The 18,297-nt window shown below is 42.3% G+C and overlaps 2 protein-coding genes across 9 annotated transcripts; one reads left to right on the forward strand and one right to left on the reverse strand.

Annotated features, from left to right (window-relative positions):
• Positions 1 to 234: 234 nt before the first annotated feature.
• On the reverse strand, positions 235 to 9,410 carry hcfc2 (host cell factor C2). Of its 8 annotated transcripts, none has more exons than XM_026327103.2 (19): positions 9,309 to 9,410; positions 7,352 to 7,407; positions 6,459 to 6,707; positions 5,782 to 5,930; positions 5,528 to 5,688; positions 5,060 to 5,262; positions 4,899 to 4,983; positions 4,705 to 4,808; positions 4,331 to 4,561; positions 4,043 to 4,252; positions 3,795 to 3,859; positions 3,376 to 3,493; positions 2,970 to 3,026; positions 2,809 to 2,864; positions 2,589 to 2,732; positions 2,254 to 2,451; positions 1,862 to 2,159; positions 1,691 to 1,763; positions 235 to 1,603 (listed from the first exon to the last, which is right to left on the reverse strand). In XM_026327103.2, the coding sequence occupies exons 2-19, from the start codon at positions 7,380 to 7,382 to the stop codon at positions 1,594 to 1,596; spliced, it is 2,442 nt and encodes an 813-aa protein (XP_026182888.1). In that variant the 5' UTR covers positions 7,383 to 7,407; positions 9,309 to 9,410; the 3' UTR covers positions 235 to 1,593. The 8 variants fall into 8 exon arrangements, with proteins under 8 accessions (XP_026182888.1, XP_026182890.1, XP_026182891.1 ...); XM_026327105.2 differs by having other exon boundaries at positions 7,207 to 7,407; positions 9,309 to 9,395; XM_026327106.2 differs by lacking the exon at positions 7,352 to 7,407 and having other exon boundaries at positions 9,309 to 9,408.
• elk3 (ETS transcription factor ELK3) lies at positions 7,741 to 17,797 on the forward strand. The gene is made up of 5 exons (XM_026327114.2): positions 7,741 to 8,283; positions 12,361 to 12,596; positions 12,756 to 13,481; positions 14,813 to 14,935; positions 16,706 to 17,797. The coding sequence occupies exons 2-5, from the start codon at positions 12,390 to 12,392 to the stop codon at positions 16,799 to 16,801; spliced, it is 1,152 nt and encodes a 383-aa protein (XP_026182899.1). The 5' UTR covers positions 7,741 to 8,283; positions 12,361 to 12,389; the 3' UTR covers positions 16,802 to 17,797.
• The last annotated feature ends 500 nt before the right edge of the window (positions 17,798 to 18,297 follow it).

The raw sequence follows: 18,297 nt of genomic DNA on the forward strand, positions 1-18,297 counted from the left end.
GGGCACTAACGACAAAGTGAGTAAATCTAGTTACATTTCACTGTGTATATATATTGCACATGTAATTTTAAAAAATACTCCAGGGCATTCCCATTCACAACACTACAAACTGCAGTTTTCTATAAATACGACACACCCAGTCTCGCATTTCTCAATGATAATTACTGTTATGATGTCAACTTGAACAACAGTGATGTCGTCAGCGCAAAGAAACGGATCAATATCTCACTGCAGTCCTTAGAAACTCCTTTAATGCACAGGTGACCCATGGACAGCTTCAGCTACTCAGCTGAGATAGAAACACTGCAGGCAATGATTGTCATCCACACATTCAATACACTTGCTAAAAAACTATTTTTTACTTTTCAGCTCCATTACACACACTGCATCTGCAATGATAGCTTGTATGAGTGAACCATGCAGTGCTATAAAGTGAATTTTCTCTTTTGAAAGTTACAATGTGTGTAAATTCCCCCACTTTGTTGCTGCAATTAACACATTTTACCACAGGACCTGCTGAAAATATATGCCATCTTCAATAATTAGTCAGCTTAATCAAATGTGTAGTTACAATGTGCAAACCATCTTTGCCAGAAACCGAATAATAAACCATTGGTGCCTCTCCTCTGTTCAATCTACTCATTTTCATTAATGGATGCAAACATGTAATCTTTTCATAGCTACAAAATTAAGATGGAGAAAAACCAGCAGCATTGATGTAACATCTGACAAACTGGAAAAGGCCTATGATAACCTGTGTCCAAAATGTGATGGGCCAGGAGGAGGAGGAGAACACTATTTACCTAATCAACATAAAATGGGAGGTTAGTTGAGGTAACACACAAATGTTTTCCTGCAATATCCATGGCATTTCCTGTATAAAATGTGTTTTTATTATTAAATCAATACCAACAAAAGAAGTTGTGAACTCTGAAGCGATGGAAGAAATAGAACTAAGGTCTGTTAAGATTAAGGACTAAACTACTTTTCACCTAAACATCTTTAACCTGCAACAATCTGATGACAATAATGAAATTAAAATGCAAGAAAATCCTAAACCAGGAAATGTCAAATAGACATGTAGCACATACAGATGTTCGTATTGTAAAATGACAAAACTACCATTTTAAAACCTGGAACAGTAAATGTGATTATAAAACAATAACATACCACTATTGTTAATTGTAAACCTCATTGTGTCAATACAATTGTAAAAGTGGTCCATACTAAAACAGACTTTCTGATGCAGATAAAAGCCTATATATATATATATATATATATATATATATATATAAAATAAATGGGTCATGTAGTCAATTGCTAAGGCACCTCTGACATTTACAGTTTCAATTCTCAAATTATAATGCTATTTGTAGTTTGGTGCATCATATTACATATTATTACTTAACAAAACATAGGTTAACTACAATAGCCTAGTGGTCAAGCTTCCTGTGAAAATGTATCTATTTACAAGGTCATGCTTAAATACATAAAAAATAAATTAGCAAAATTATGTTGAACTATAATACAACATCTGAGCGGTGCACATTGCCAACTTCCTGAGTCCAAATACGTCAACTCAGAGCCAGTTTTTCAGCTGGAACTGTGGGGTAAAAAGCAAATGAAGAGACAAATCAATATAACTATAATATTTTTAAAATCCACATTTAGAAAGTAAAATTGAACAAACCTGTCAGCAGCATCCTGGTCAGCTACTGAACTGTTGTCCGTTTTGGAAGCGGACGATCGCATTTTACTGGGATCTGAAAAGACAGAGAGAAAAATTAATCAAGTTGACACCTGGCCAGAAAAAAGTAATATGGAAAAGAAAAAAAAACTAAAACAACTCAAGCTTCTCTACCTTGAATCCAACGGATCTGTGTCGCCGGGCCATAACCCTGTTCATTCTTGGCAGCGATGCGGAAGACAACTGCTGGTCGGTTGGGGGCAGAGCAGTCGATGTGAGCGTTGTCCAAATGGGTGGAGCTGACTGAGCAGGATGTCTTGGTGCCACGGTAGATTCTGATGAAGGCCATCTGACCTGGGCGCTCTGAGCTGGTGGAGCGGCTTTTCCTCACAGCCATGTACATTGAATACTCCAAGATCCGCCCTGACGGAGATGTTGGAGCCTCCCATGTGATGTGGACCAGATCATTGGCCTAAATTATAAAAGAGAAGTACAATAAATTTCAGTATGAAAAACATTTAACTACCCATGTTCCCCAGAAAATGTATGAATTCTCTCAAAATCACCTTAGTAATTTTAACAGCAGAGGGCGCTCCAGGGAAACCAGGCTGGCAGGTCTTGAATTCGCTGACTGGGCTGAAGTCTCCTTGGCCTAAGCAGTTGATGCCAGCAACTCTGAACCTGTATGTCTGGCCTGGAGCTAGCTCCTGCTTCTCCCTGCCCTGGTAGTCCTGAGGCCCAGGCAGTTTCCTCTGGGAGACAGACTGATGGGAGGACAAAGGATGGACAGAGAATGAATGTATGAAATGTTTAAAGGTTAGGGCTGAAGGACGTCTTCAAAGTCCTGTGTCTGTGTGTCTCTGTGTGTGTATATAATTATTTTTATTTATTTATTTTTTACCTCTTTTGTATTTGGGGGTCGGCTGCTCATGGCTGCTGCCACCAGGTCACTGTCTGCAGGGAGATAGTAGTGGCGGACCTCTGAGAAGAGGGTTTTGTACACACCAACATCAAACCACATTGCTTCATCTGGATGCTGCTGAACCTGGAGGCAGACATTTAAAAATTCATTTCGAGCCAAGAGATAGAGCTAATAATTATTGCTCAGACGTGAATCTGACCTGATCTGTATGGGTGTAAAAGTCTCCCGTTTTGTCAGGTGGAGCAGGCAGCTTTTCTGTCAAAGCAAAAGAAAATCCATATCCAGCTTGTTTTTTTAAATATCCCTAAATAACTCCAGCCTGGTTTACCACTGACATTTGAACTTGAACATCATCATTACCTGACTGCTGCAGAGCTGAGCTGCTGACCTGTGCTGCTGATGTCTCCTGTCCTGGAGCTACAACCAACAAAAACATGGTGAGTGTGAAAGGTCAGAGGATCAACATTGAGATGCTGAAATAATAGTAAGCCTGGGATAAATAGACAAGAGCAGTGACATCTTGTCAGATGAGGGGAGTTTAAACTAAACACTTGCTCTGGGGTAAAAGCTCGCTGTGTGTTATTTCCCTATGACTGTGTGGAAAACAGAAAGTATTATATATCAGCCAGTACATTTACTAGTACAGCTTTCCTAATTCAAATATACCTACAGTGACTTGTATTGTCCATTACTAATTTGTCAGAGCATAAATATCATCCTAGGGAAACCAGGATTCAAATATTGGACACTTGATAACAGGACTTACTGCAGCATTTTGGGTGGGAATCTTCCAAGTGTCTCCCACCATTCCTTCCTCCTTCTACTTGTGTATCTGCTGAACCTCTGGATGTTTTCATTGAAGTTTCTTGTTGTGCTGTAGCATCCTGAAATTCAGGGTGCAATTAAAATGCATTACTTTTTTGTTCTAAATAGGAAGCATTGCTAGAGTAAGGCACAAGCAGTGCATTATTAGGTCTGGACAATATGGTCCTGTCAGTGGCATTACTGTAAAATTAAAAGAATATACAGAACAAAGGGAAAATACAATCACGTTTGATGATAGTGGTCAGTGTAAATATAGTCTATGATAGTAGCTACTGTTAGTTCTGTGTAGTATACCTGATGCCTGACCAGTAGTGTACACAAGCTTCACTTTAAGATTTCAGCATGCTAAGTCACACCTACCTGAGCTGATGTCTTCTCCTCTCTATTAGTAGCGCCTTCATTTTGCATTTGAAGAGACTTGACACCTGAGAAAAGCAAGTGAAGCAAAAATTTCACTGTAGTGACATTTCTTTACAAACACTGATGTTTTTCCATCAGTATATTTTTTCTGGTGCTGAAATCATCCATTTAATATTGTCATTTTTTGCTGTTGTCTTACTATTCTGTGTTTTTGAGTCTTGAACACAATCAAGAGCATAACTTTGCACCTGTGGGATCTTTATCCTTCCCCTCTTGTCTATCTGTTACAGCTGGGCTCAGTGGCCTGCCTGGTGGATTGCTGCCTGCAGTGCTGAGAGGGCACGCAGGCTGGATCTGAAGGAGGTACCAGTCTGCTGCCGCCAGTGGGCGCCAAGCCACATGTAGCATGTTGACTGTGGATTTGATGAGCAACACTGCCTCTGGAGTGGCTGGTCGATCTGAACACAGTACAGAATGTTATGTTTGGTACATAAGCTTGAGCTTTAATCTGTCACTCATTTGAAAATAAGTCCTACCTGTCTCTAAATACCAGAAGTCCTTGCAGCAGACCTGGTAATTCCAGTGCTTCCGAAATCCATCTCGGCCGCTCCAAATGTAAAGTCTTGACCCAACAACAGTGGCGCAGTGGCCGGCCCTGGCCCTTGGCCTAGAAGCATAAGGATCATCACTCTGGGGTCCTTGGCTTTCCAGCTGGGACTCGATATCGTCCTGCTCTTCTGGGCCCAGGTTCTGCCAGCTCATAGTGTCTGTGACCCAGAAAACAGTGCAGCTGTGAACTTGCTGGCCTTTTCAACAATACCAAAATCCCTCACAATATAGTAATTATGCCATTTTAATTTAATTTGTATTATTTTTACACCAGTGTGACTTTTTTGTCACAAATACTAACCCAAGTTGAGCACACTTAAGGAGTTAGTGCAGATCCATTGGGTTTCTAAAGAATTGTGTTTGTCTGACTCTGGAACAGGAATCCAGCCTCCAAAAACATACATCCTGCAGACAGATGCAACTAGTTTGGTCACGTGTCACATACAGTGTACTTTAACATAGATGCTTTAACAGAGACAGTGAAGAATCCATTACTTGTTTCCGATGACACTGGCAGTGTGAAGGCTTCTTGGAAATGGTTTGGTGCCCCTGGTTTCAGGCACCGACCAGACCATTGTGTCTAATGGGCAGAGGAGAACAGAAATAAAGACACATTGCAGATAGTCAATAAAATCTGTATAAGAAGCCTGTCCTACCAAGATCAAGCTGCCAGAGGTCGTCTAGCCGGCATCCTTGCATCCCTCCAAAGATGTAGAGCTTAGGAGAGCTGAGGCCAGTGTAGGCAACTGAGGAGTGGGACTCCCGTGCTGAGGGACCACCACCTTTCGTCTCCGGAATACTCCAGCATCTCACCCCCGATACAGACTGCAGCTCCAACTCATAGAAGTCACCCATGTACCTAAGATAGTACAAAGTCATATTCATGTACACAACTGTCTTTTAGAATAGTGCATTCAACAGGAAGCCTAGATTCTAGATTAAACACTAATGACTCCAGATAGGTGCACAGTCATCCACTATTATGATCTGCTTCACGTTCATAACATGATTCAGTGCTCCCTAAATAAAATTTAAGCTGCAATCCATAACACTCACAAATCTAAAGTAAATAAACATTCTGCTCTTCACCAGATGTTATGCTTTAAGGAATACGTGCACAATACCTTGGTACATTGCCATTGGGGTCTTCACTATCATTAGCCAGTCCTCCAAACATGTAACACTTGTTGCCCACAAGAGTGAAGCTGTGTCCAATCCTAGGGCAGGGAGGCGAGCCATTCTTGGGTGCTCTGGGTTTCAGTTTTTTCCACAGCCAGCGGTTAGCCTGCACCACGCCGGTCCAAAGGTGAGATGTCAAAATGTTCTAAGTAGCAGCATCTGGGTTTCAATGATCACAGAATAAACATGGAGGCGTTACCTGAAGCTCATAGAGGCTGTTGGTGTATTTGCCAAATTCCACCATGCCTCCGAAGATCAGGATTCGAGTCCCTTCACAGACAAAGCCATGAGCAGCACAGCCCGGTGGGATGTCACCCCTCACTGCAGGCAGAAACCACTTCCTGGAGACTGAGAGAATGGGCAGATGTTTAGGCACAGCACTGAAGAAGACATGCTGCCTCCCACACATTACTTTCAAATACAGCTCTAACAAGCAGAGCTATCTCGGCAAATCTCACCTCAAACATCACCTGACCCTTAAAGACATGCTGTAGACCACACAGCAGCCTTCACTACTCAGAGCCTCACGGCTTACTGGACAGAAATCAAGTGAGCCACTAACTTTACGTCACAGGGCAACCAAATAAAGCTTTCACATCTAGTTTTACTTTTACTAACCTTACTACTTTTTGCCCCTCGTTGTTTTATCATCTGCTACCGAAACAACTGAGTTAAAACTATGAAGTGACGTTACTGTTCGTTACAGAGCGATGCTGGCCATCAGTTAGTGGGTCGTTTACAAAAAACTATAACACCATAAACATGATGCTAAAACTGTCGAGGACCTTTGAAACGACAGCACACAAACGGCCTGGAAGTGCCGCCTGTGTGTGCTAAAAACATTAGCTGCTAACCTGCTAGTTAGCTTAGCTTTACCAGTGTTATAAACATGGAGGTCCTCCGCTATCCCTTCGTTTCCACCCCCGAACACAATAACCAGCTCCCGTATTGCAGCAGCTCGGTGTCCGTGCCTGGACCGCGGTATCACTCCTGTGACGGAGCCCACTTTCCTCCACTGCAGCTGCTCGGTACCATTACTCATTTTACCGTCGCGGAGCCTTAACTTTGGCGCTGTTGCTGTTTCAAAGTCGTAGGCGGGTCCGACGGCGAACCCGGAAATTCGACCTGAGATGTGTAAACAAGAGAGATGTATCACTCTGTCTCATTTTTTGGTACTACATTTAATTATTTACAATTATTTATTTTTAGTTGCTTTATTTGTATTTTTATTTTATCTTATTGTTTTCTGTGCAATCCTTACTCCAATAGAGTAAACGTTCAATAATAAAATATTTTCCTGTCAATTAAGGAAAGATAAGACGTTGAGCTGACAGACACAAACAGGGTGGTTATTGCGCAGATATGGTTGAAACAGATGTATGTAGGTCAAACTGTGAAGCCAGAGTGATGAGTTATAAAACTGTTACAGGTGGTTGTCAGACAGCAGTTAAACCTATTTCACTGCTAGATTTGCCTGGTAACCAATGATTTATGAGTTTCTCGTTTGCCACATTGTGATAATGAGCAGGTGCCGTGATTGTTTGTCAGCTGGAGTCAGGTGTTTCATTGGAAAGCTGATCTTGTTCATTTTAGGCAGAAGATAAATGGTCTGTTTTTGACCCACCTCTCAAACGTAGAGAGCTTTGGAAGTCCCTTTCTTTTTAGGCTACTTTTTTCTGAGCTTCTGTAGTGATTGAAACTCAGCTGCACGAGGCATTTGTTTGTGGTGGATAACTTTTAAATATTGCGGCCAACTACATATGTTTTACATTTTCTGAGTACAAAGGTTGCAACATCCATCGTGAAGGGCGTATAGGCTGCGATGCTGTAAAGAAAAAGAAAAAGAAAGCAGTCAAAAAGACAAGGACATAATATATATACATACATATACCTATAATAATACCACAGTACAATACGAAGTAAAATTAGTTTAATCAATTACCTTCATTAATATAATACAGTTTTTTCAGTGACTGCATACTGTGAATCAACCCACACACACACCCACACACACACGCTCTATTTAGTGAAATCAAAGGTTGTGCAACAATTTAAAGTTACAGAAAATCCCGAATGTGACCGTGCATTAGTGTGTGCACGCGCACGCGCGCGTCTGTAGGAACAGGAACCCCTCCCGGTGAGCAGGAAGAGGGTGACGTCAGTTGTCAGTTGGCTCAGCGTTGAGTGAAGCCGGAATTACAATATTTGTCTGTGTGTGTGTGTGTGTGTGTGTGTGTCCAGCGCGTCTGCCTTTAGGCTATTTAAGTGTGTACAGCTCTGCAGGAGAGTCTGTGCGTGCGTGCTGCCCGTGACTTGGGCCCGTAGTCTGTGAATGTGTGTTGTGTGCGTGAGAGAGAGTGATTTAAAGGAGGGGGGTATGTTTATGGGAATTAAGAGGTTTTCTCTCTCTCTCTCTCTCTCTCTCTCTCTCTCTCACACTCCCCCACCTCACCCCCACCCTCTGTGTGTGTGTTTACACAGACGGGAATACTGCGCCAGAGGAAGTGCGCCGGTTCTCCGTCTGCGCGTCCCGACTTCCTGCTCTGAGGCAGGAGAGAGAAGAGCTGCGGATTCGTTTTCAGACAGCGGCGGCGGCAGCAGCATGGTGCCCCAATACAATACACAATCCCCGCTTTAAAACAAAAACACGCACATCACGCACGGGCAGACGGACAGAGGAGCAGCGGCCGATCACTGCAGAGTAGGTGCAAGTTTAAGTTTTCTTCTACCTGAAACTTTCTAAACTTATGTATGCGCGTTCGTGCTCAACAGAGAGCAAGACACGGACTTATATTAACTGTTTCTGTATTGAGTTGAAACTCGATCAACTTCAGATATTCACTGTCAGCTTGAAAACGACACTGAAGCCGCGCGTAAAGTGTTAAAGCCGTGCGTAAAAAGAGTTCAAGCTGTGCGTAAAAGCGCTAAAACTCCGTCTCCGATTTGGCACAGACTAAAGTTGCGTAAAGTTGCCCCATTGTGGGTAGGCTACATTTGACAAGATAGGGAAGCAAGTTAGAGTACCGGGTGCTGTAGAAAAACCAACCGTGGCTCCTTTAAAAACCTAATAGTAGACTTTCTGGTTTGTCTGGACCTTGCAGACTAATTGCCATGAGCTTCCGGATTGAAGCTGGCAGCAGACAACATCTTGAAAATGAGTCACTGGTGCAAAACAAAGAACCATTTGAGTTCCAGCAGAACCCCCTCCCTTACCATAGACAGACTTCCAAAAATAAGAAATAACCAGCCCAGAGAAAACGGATAGCCATGTGCAGATTTTAGTTTGGTTTGTTGTAGCAGGATTAAAGATACTGAGTGTCCAAAGTTCAAAAGAGTGTGTTTCTTCTATGTTCATATTTGGAGGAAGAAAATGTTTAATTATGGGTCATTTATGACTTGTATCTTAAACTCACAGAGGGCGTGACAGTCAGTCACAAAGCTGTAACACTGGGGCTCACTGCACCATAACATAATTTTACTCTGAAATCCCATAAATCAAGACTTCCCGCTGTGTTTCTCTCCATGTCAGAGCATAGATCAAACAGAGACTGACATCAGGACACAGATGTTTTTTTCAATATGTTGTTGTGCGTCTGTGTGGTGTTGAGGTCGGACTCCTAAAAATACATTTTCATCTGCTTAGTATTAACAATAACAGATCTTCATACAAATAATGGCACATATGTGTGTGCGTGTGCATGCGTTCCCAGTAACAGGAAGTCTTACCTCCCAGAGAGGATAGGCCTTTCTTAGGGAAAGACACCCCTGAAGCTGAATGACAGGAAGTCCTCGTTTGGACAGACAGACACCACTACAGTTCTTCAATCACTTAACACACACACCCATGCAGGAAAAAGGAAGCGAGGATATGGTTGGTTTTGTGTGTGTTCACGGTGGTTGGTCATTGTTTGCACCACATGCACTTTCCCCTGTCTGCTGGTCGGTTTCCTTTTAAAAAGACAGAGAAAGATACACACTATATTTTTATATCACTAAAGTGGCTGATTAATGTGGTACCACTGAACCTTGTGTAGCATGACGCTTGCTAAAGTAACCATGTTGGAGGTCCTCACCCTCGGGTTCTTTCCTGCTATGTAGGCAGATATGGTTGCCATGGGGATTTCTGATGCAACTGCAAAGTCTCTACTGTCATATTGTCATGGTTGCAAATTAAATCTTGTTTTAATGAGTTATTTGTTTTTTCTTGCGGCAGTAAATAGTTTTGTATTTCCTGCCAATAAGGCACATTGTAAATGAACTGACTGGCGACAGAGAGAAGAAGCAAAGGACACAGACAGACAGACTCACAGACAGATGGTGGTTTCGAGGTAACACATTGGTTAGGCTCGTGCTTGTCTTGGCAGAAGGTCACTGATCACATCCTGCTTTATCACTATAGAAACATCCAGAAAACATGTCTGGTCATCTCTCTCTCTCTCTCTCTCTCTCACTGTCTCACACACACACACACACACACACACACACACACACACACAGAGGACACACTACACGCACATATAAATAAAAAACAAGAAGTACAGTGCACTAAATCAGACTGAGGTACATGGTATTCACAACTGGCCAACTGAGGGTGAAATAGAAACAAAAAGAAAACTACAAATAAAATTGAATTTAAATGATGAGACAAATAAGGGAACATTCATTACAGTGTAACACCAAATCAGCACCAAATTATACTTCCTAAAAGGATAGACATCCTTTTAGGAAACACATATAATTATAAACCAATTTCAACTGCTTTGGTGGAAATGAAAGTGAGAGAAGCAAAAGCAAAACTAACCCCCACAGAAGGAATGGTTTAGTATGTGGTAGCCACAGACAAATACTCTCTCACTATCCTTCCTGACTGACGCTTCTCAAGTTCTGTGTTTTGTTAGTGTACCTGAGGCCGGTCAGGTTGCACAGGTAGTCCAGTTATTCCAAGATGGCACATCAATATGCAGTTGCAAGAATGTTTGCTGTGTCTCCCAGCACAAGAGCATGGAGGGGATACTAGGAGACTGGCTGGTAGCATGAGGGCCTGCTGTCCTGTAGTGCAACCGGTGCTCACAGCCTGGCACCTTGCAGCTCAACTGGCTCAATTTGCCAAAGAACAGCAGAATTGACAAGTCTGCCCCAGTAGCTTTGCTACACAGGTGTGAAAGAGTCTGACCAGTTTGGTGTTGGGTCTGTGATGGTCTAGGTCTGTCACAACCAGACAGTCTGACTGCTGTGAGATACCAAGATTAGACCCTCAGAGTGATTGTCATACCTTTTGCTAGTGCAGTGGGTCCTGGGTCCTCCTGGGGCAGGACAGTACCTGGCCTCCTGTGGCCAGATTGTGTAGACAATCCCTGGATGACAAAGGCATTGATGCCAATGACTGGCCCTCACATTTCCGTGATCTAAACTTACTGAGCACCTATGGAATATTATCTTTTGGTGCATTGGACACCACCAAGTACCACTACAGACTTTGCAGGAGCTCACTGATGCCCTGATCCGGGTCTGGGAGGAGATCCCCCTGGACACCACCCACAGACTCACCAGGAGCGTGCCCAGATGTTGTTGGGAGTGCATACAAGCAAGTGGGGGCCTTATACACTTCTGAATCACATTATGAGTTGCTGTGATAAAACTGGCTCAGTTGGAGGGAGCCTGTGAGTTCAATTTTTCACTTTGATTTTCAGTGTGATTTTGAATACAGCTCTCTGTGGGTTAATGATTCAGGTTGCCATTATCTGTTGTTTTGTTCTGAACAAATTAAACAATGTACCTTATGAAAGATTTTCAATTTAAATAATTGAATAAGGTCCAGTATGTGTGTCCTTATTTTTTTGAGCAGCACATTCTCAACTTAAAGTGACTTTGTGACCCTGTCCTGTGTTATGATGTAGTATCTACATTTATTAAGTTTCTCTATTCATAAATCCGTTTTGTGCTCTCCTGCTTGTATTTATGAATGACACCACTCTGCTTTGGAAGGCAGCCACAGTCTGGGAGTCAGTGAGGTGCAGATATTGTGTTGTTTTGTTCAAGAATCATAGTCAGTGGTCAGTGCGTAGTCACATCGACTGATCCGCAGAGCATTTAAACTATTAACCTGTTTGCGTTGTTGTGTGTTTGTGGGTTCAGGGCCTGGGACAGGAAATTCTCAGTCTGTGTTGAGAGTGTTGGACATGGACTGCATGGTAAAGCCTGTGGTTTTTAGTTGGGGCTTGCATCAGAGGAAGTATCGCTGCATACTTTTGCTTTGACAGTAACAAGCTTCCTCCTCTCCGCCCACCTATCCCCCTCCTATCTTTGCTTCCTTTTTTATGTCTTCCTCAAGAATCTGTGTCAAATTATTTATAGTTTAGAACTTTAAATCACAATTGATTATCTTATACAGTTATTATATTAAATGTGTTTTCCTTAGCTGCTTGTATACTCTTGATCCAGAAGGGTTTCCTAGATAGACTCCATGTACACAATTGAAATGTATTACTTTTAACAATGAAGCTGAGGTGATTTATAATCTTATTTATTAATGATGTATAAAATAACCTTAACATGAAAAGGGTCATTCATCCTGACAAACTTACAGTTGCTATCGCTATAGCTGTCAGTGTTCTGTTCACAAATAGTTTAACTGTCACCCAAGTTACCAAAGTTTTCATGTGAGGACCAAATGAGGACCACATTTCCCAGCAGCCACGCTGCTTCCTGATTCCTCAAATTGAAAGTGATTTCCTTTTCTTCCATGCTAAATTACAATGAGAAACTGCAAACTTTGCAGATCGCCCGTGTCTCTGGTGTCATCCCATCATGGAGAGCTCCATCACACTCTGGCAGTTCCTGCTGCAGCTGCTGCTCGACCAAAGCCACAAACATCTCATCTGCTGGACATCCAACGATGGCGAGTTCAAGCTGCTCAAGTCTGAGGAAGTGGCCAAGCTTTGGGGGCTGCGCAAGAACAAGACCAACATGAACTATGACAAGCTGAGCAGAGCCCTGCGTTACTACTACGACAAAGTATGCAACATATGTATATGTGTCGGAAATACTGAAATCAAAGTGTTAAACATTTTAAGTAGTTTGATGATGTTTTATGTTCCTAAAGTCATGAAAGCCAATTGGAAATAACACACCAAAGCATTAATACATTTAATAGATATCTTGTTTTCTCTGTAGAACATCATCAAGAAGGTGATTGGCCAGAAGTTTGTCTACAAATTTGTGTCGTTCCCTGAGATTCTGAAGATGGACCCAGCTGTGGTGGAGTCAGGCCGCAGTAGTGAGGAAAGTGGGGGGGCAACATCAGAGCCTGAGGCTGAAGATGAGGATGGGAGTGGAAGAAACCAATACATCCACTCTGGCCTGTACTCCTCCTTCACCATCAGCTCGCTACAGCACTCCTTAGAACCACACCGGATGATCAAGATGGAGCCCAGATCCGATCGCCATGACGAGAGCTCCTCTGTCATCCGGTTCATAAACAACCGCGGCCACTGCTCCCTCCCTTCGACCCCACCGCCATCCTCAAGTGACACCTCTCAATCCTCCAGGCTGTCACCTAGGCAGGCCCAATCGTCCTCCCGCTCCTCCTCCCCTCCACAAAGCCCTGCCCGCACATGGCGGAGGGGGCGTGGTCAGAGCACAGATACTGACGAGTTAGAGCAGAACTCTCAACCTCTAAACCTGTCATCAGGTCAGAGAGACAGGGAGAGGTCACAGAGCACCACCACGCCAGAGAGAAGGGGTTTAGTCAACAGTATGCCTTTGAAGGGTAGGAAACCCAAAGGCCTGGAACTCCCCGCCCCTTCCCTCCTCCTGACAGGAAATGACCTCGTCTCTATAGCACTCAACAGCCCAGCGCTGCCTTCAGGGTCCCTGACTCCTGCTTTTCTAACTGCACAGGTACTCCCTCACACACAACACATGGATTAACACCCCTGTACACACACTGGTCGTTCTGTAAATATAGCAGGCGAGGTAAAGACTGAACAGAGTTACAGGCAAAAGAGGTGAAGAAAGTTTGGGTGAAGAAAGTCAGACTTTCAGACAGGGAGGAGATGGAAAGAGGTGAGCGGAAAGAAAGGAGGAGGCAAGGGAGGGAGGAGGTTCATAAGTGAAGCCATATGTGAATGAAGGAGTGAAGCTCCTAATTCACTGGCAGCAACACACTGACCAAACCAGGACAGTCTGACTACATTCAGGCATTCAGCTGACGCAGTTATCCAGACTTACAAATCATACGCTGCTCCATCACTGATGGAAAATAAGCGTAAAAGTGTATACTAATCCGTTCACTCATTACTCAGCATGTGTAGGGTCTTCACGTGAACACCTGGTTTGTATCTACAATCCCTTTTTCTACCACACAAACTTTTTTTTTTATTCCCGAATTCAGGAACTTTTTCAAGACCTTTTCCTTATGTTTCGTTTTGGATTATCTGATTCAAACTCCACCTGAAACCAGTTTGTGGTGGTCTTTGGCGCTTTCAGCTCATATCTTGCAATCCAAGCTGTGATGACGATCTGGCTGCTCAACCAGCAAAAACTGAAAAGACTGATCGCTCAAAATACCTTTATGGAACTCATCATCATTATGCCAGTTTTAGATCAGCGTGTGTAAGGGAGTTGAAGGACATTTGAAGTAAAATGAGATATTACCAAAGCACAGCTCTCTATCACTTCACAGAAAGAGTATGAGACATGGGTAGAGGTAAACCAGGGACACTGCAGCTCACAGTCGGCTCCTTAAACCGCCAGACTGCCAAAGCACCCCTGAAACACAGTTACGCATATATCATTCTGTTAAGCACTGCTGAAAAAGCCTTAGTGGTTACACTTATTCCTGCAGCAAGAAAGTGAACAGAAACGCATTTAGTAAATGATATTTTCATTCCTGGATGTTGAAGTAGAAGAAAGTCTTCCACTGTCATGAACCAGAACGAAAACCAGACTGGTCTTAGTGAAATATGAAGAGACAGAAGAAAATAGCTATCATGAATTCTGTAAGCATGGAGCTTCCTGAACTACATGGAGTCAGTCTGCCAAGTCAGTGTGTGTCTGCTAGATGTGAGTTCACTAAAGGGCAGACTGGGTTTGAGCTCTGGGTGAGACTAAATGACATGACAACCACAGACTATAAACAGCTCTGCAGACATTTTGCCTGAGTAAACATCATCACTTCCATCTTTATGTATTTATCCTCTGACATTTCTTCTGGGGTTTTGTCTATGTAGACACCAGCTGGTCTGCTGCTCACTCCCAGTCCTCTACTCTCCAGTATCCATTTTTGGTCGAGCCTGAGTCCAGTGGGTCCACTCAGCCCCGCCCAGCTGCAGAGCCATGCCCCGCTCTTCCAGGTAACACTCATACATGTTTATGTATTGCTATGCACATAAGGACCTTTTGTGAGAACAACCATTTCTTAAGACCCTCATCATTTCCCTAGCGCTTCTACATGCCTGAACGGATCCTTTATCCAGATTATCTCAGCTTCCCAAAACTCAGCGTTGACCAATACTGAGTAAATCTGCTCACCTTTTGACTCTTCGTCATTTGGGCTACTCGTATTTTAATATTTATAAATATCCTGTAATTGTCACAATGGCATTTATTCAAACCCCACACTTTAAACCTATCCTCATCTTAGTAGGGTTTACTGAATTTTCTGTTGTGTATAAGACCCGACTTGGTTCTCCTGAGTAAACAATTGCACAAACAAACAAAAAACAAAGGATATATACAGACAGAAAAAAATACTGAGGGGAAAAAAATGTGAGTTCCAACTTTGTCTCTATAATCGTGGAAAATTTTCTTTAGATGAATCATTACATAAAGTTTGATCTAAATGCTTCTGTTCTGACACTCCCATATAACAGACTAAAAGTAGCACACACTGGCAGTGATGGATTCAAAATGTGTGTGTGCCTATAAACTCCCTCGGTCCTCACTCATAACTACAGGGCCTTTGTAGTCGTTTCACACTGGAGATTTACCTCTACAGTCACTACAGTGCAGTTTTCATAGTGATGTTTGTGTATGTGTGATTCACCATGTGCCAGGGTTTCAAAATAAGCTACAGATGTTTCCGTTCTGCTGTGGACAAGAAGAGGGGGCAACATCCTGCTGGCGAGGGGGAAAGGGAGAGGGATGATTGGTTACCTACCACCAATTGCAACCCTCTAACACAAACACACACACACAACCCCAAGCATCTAATGCCCAGAGTTTTAGTCTCCAATACATGGTTTGTCCCCACAAACTCCTCAGAATTCAATCTCAGAGCACATTCTTCACCACTGATGCACCGCCACTCAGACTGGACAGCTGCAGGAAACATGTGGCGCACAAATTTGTCACAACATTCAAACAATTAATTTTCAGCCCAGGAGATTCTGGGCAAGCACTAACTAATACAGGTCCACAATGTTCCATCAGGACTGCATATATTTAGAGGTGGAAGGGGGGTTGGATATGTAACTTTCGGACTTTGACACAGTGATCAGTCAGATCACTGAGAATTGAGGCAGGGCTTGAACTTCTCCCTATAGTTCTTCTTAATTTTTGACACATTTTTTTCTGTTTCACTGTCACAAGAGTGCGCAACACAATTAATGTCTTCAAGGGGACACTGTCTAAAAATGTGCACCACTGTATTCATGATATCTCCTCAGTCTCTATGATGTCCATCCTTCCCCTCCAACTTTCAATCATAAACACTTAAGTAGAACCCAAACATCAGTAAGTTTACTGACTTAACATTATTCATTTTACATTGGTGGCTTGGCTAATAATATCTGACTAATTATGTTACTATCCTATCAGTTATCAATAAATCAATATGGTATATATCTTAAGAGTTAAGTCGGTGTGAAGCCACAATAAAAATACATTTAACATCTGAACATCAGTCTTTGGCGACTCCTATTGGTGGTATAAAACTAAAATGTGAATGGTACTTTCTTCTTTCTTTCCAAAAAATGAAGAAAAGAAAAAGACAAGACAGGTGACAAAGACATGATATGAAACATGAAATAGAAATATGAAGATGCTGTTAATGTCTGTGATGGTTTCATTTGTTTACATCTTTTCTGTTGCCTGATTCATTTCACCTTTTAATTGTAATGCAGTTCCCCACGCTGCTGAACGGGCCCATCTCAGTGCCACTGTCCAATGTGGAGGCTCCAACTCCGCTGCTGTTGTCCTCTAGCGCCCACAAGTCCTGATGTCAGCCTGAGCTTTAATGACAGACATGGACCAAACCCGACTGAGCTGTCTGATTCAGCCCAGATCAGGACTAATTCAGTCAGCTTTAATCTCAGATGATGAACCACATTGGACTCACTGGTTTTACATTTATTATATGACAAAGCAGGGAGTTCACTCTGAAACTTTGCTCTCTGAGCATCTGCATCGGACATTTTTGGTGTGTTTACAACCATTTAAATGTTCTTTACATCTGTGTTTGGTGTTTTCCTCTTTTGAGGATGAAAAACCCTTTGAATTTCTTTTCATGCAAAGAAATTGACTCAAGGCCAAACCTCATCACACCTATCATCTCATTTTACATCTCATCTCATTCCACTTGGTTTAAACATCTGTGATACAGATTGGCTCGAATTTCACAAATATTACGGTTATTTTTTTCCCCCCGGCCCTGAACAGCCTCAATACTCACAGCACTGACTCAAACAGACCACATCTCCAAATGTTTTCAAAGCTTAATTCAACAACCTTGTTTATCAACATTAAATTCAATAACTGGATTGATGTGAACTAATTAAGTGATAATATCTCAGGCTTATTGTTTTTTTAATATCAATTTTCCAGATCGGGATTCTCTGAGCCAAACATGTGGCCTCATGAGATGAAACCTAGCCCAGCTCCTAGCATACACCTTCTAGCCAGAATGCTAAAATGCTCTGGAAGTCCTCACCTGTCTTTTGTATTGCTTTGACAAGTAAACTTGACGCTGTGAACTATTTTCCCCTTGTATAGTTTCATGCTTTTTAAAATGCACTGTACTTTTAAAGCTTTATACCAGCTGTATCTTCAATATTGTAAAACCTCTATAAATGTATTAAGCTTTTGAGGTCAAAATTGCACAAAGTTTTTTTGTAAAATGGCTCCTGGTTATTTTTTTATAAAGAAATCAATGGAAGTGTATTCTCAATGATTTGCTTGTGTTTTGTTTTGGGAACAAAATAAATTACTTTTCATAATTCTGTTTATTTTAGTCAGTAACACACACCTTTTCGCCACTCACAGAATGACTGCTGCAGAGACTGTTTATGAAACAGATTAAATTTACTTTTGATGGTTATGAGAAATAAATAGTTCCAGTAAAAAGAGTCACACACCAACTGTTCACTGGCAGCTCAGTGTTTCAGAGAGGTTGAGTTCACAACACAGCAGGCTCTTCCATGCATCAGGCGCACACACACACACACACACATACACATACATACATACATACGTACACACGTGTTCAGACATGATCACGTGAATTCAGGTCATTCATACAATTAAAAAGTACAGTTTTACAATGATAAATATTTAGCTGTTGTAGAAATCTCCTTTCAATGCATGTTACTAATGTTGGTGTACAAAACGTCCTATCAGCAAAAACAGTTTGCAGTTAAGTATCAGTAATGCAGCAAGTTTCTATCATCCTACCCAATTCTGATAATGAAGCTGAGAGCTCTGTGCTGCTCAGACAAGT

The sequence above is a fragment of the Mastacembelus armatus genome, chromosome 23 (genome assembly GCF_900324485.2).
Source record: "Mastacembelus armatus chromosome 23, fMasArm1.2, whole genome shotgun sequence".
Classification (NCBI taxonomy): Eukaryota; Metazoa; Chordata; class Actinopteri; order Synbranchiformes; family Mastacembelidae; genus Mastacembelus; species Mastacembelus armatus.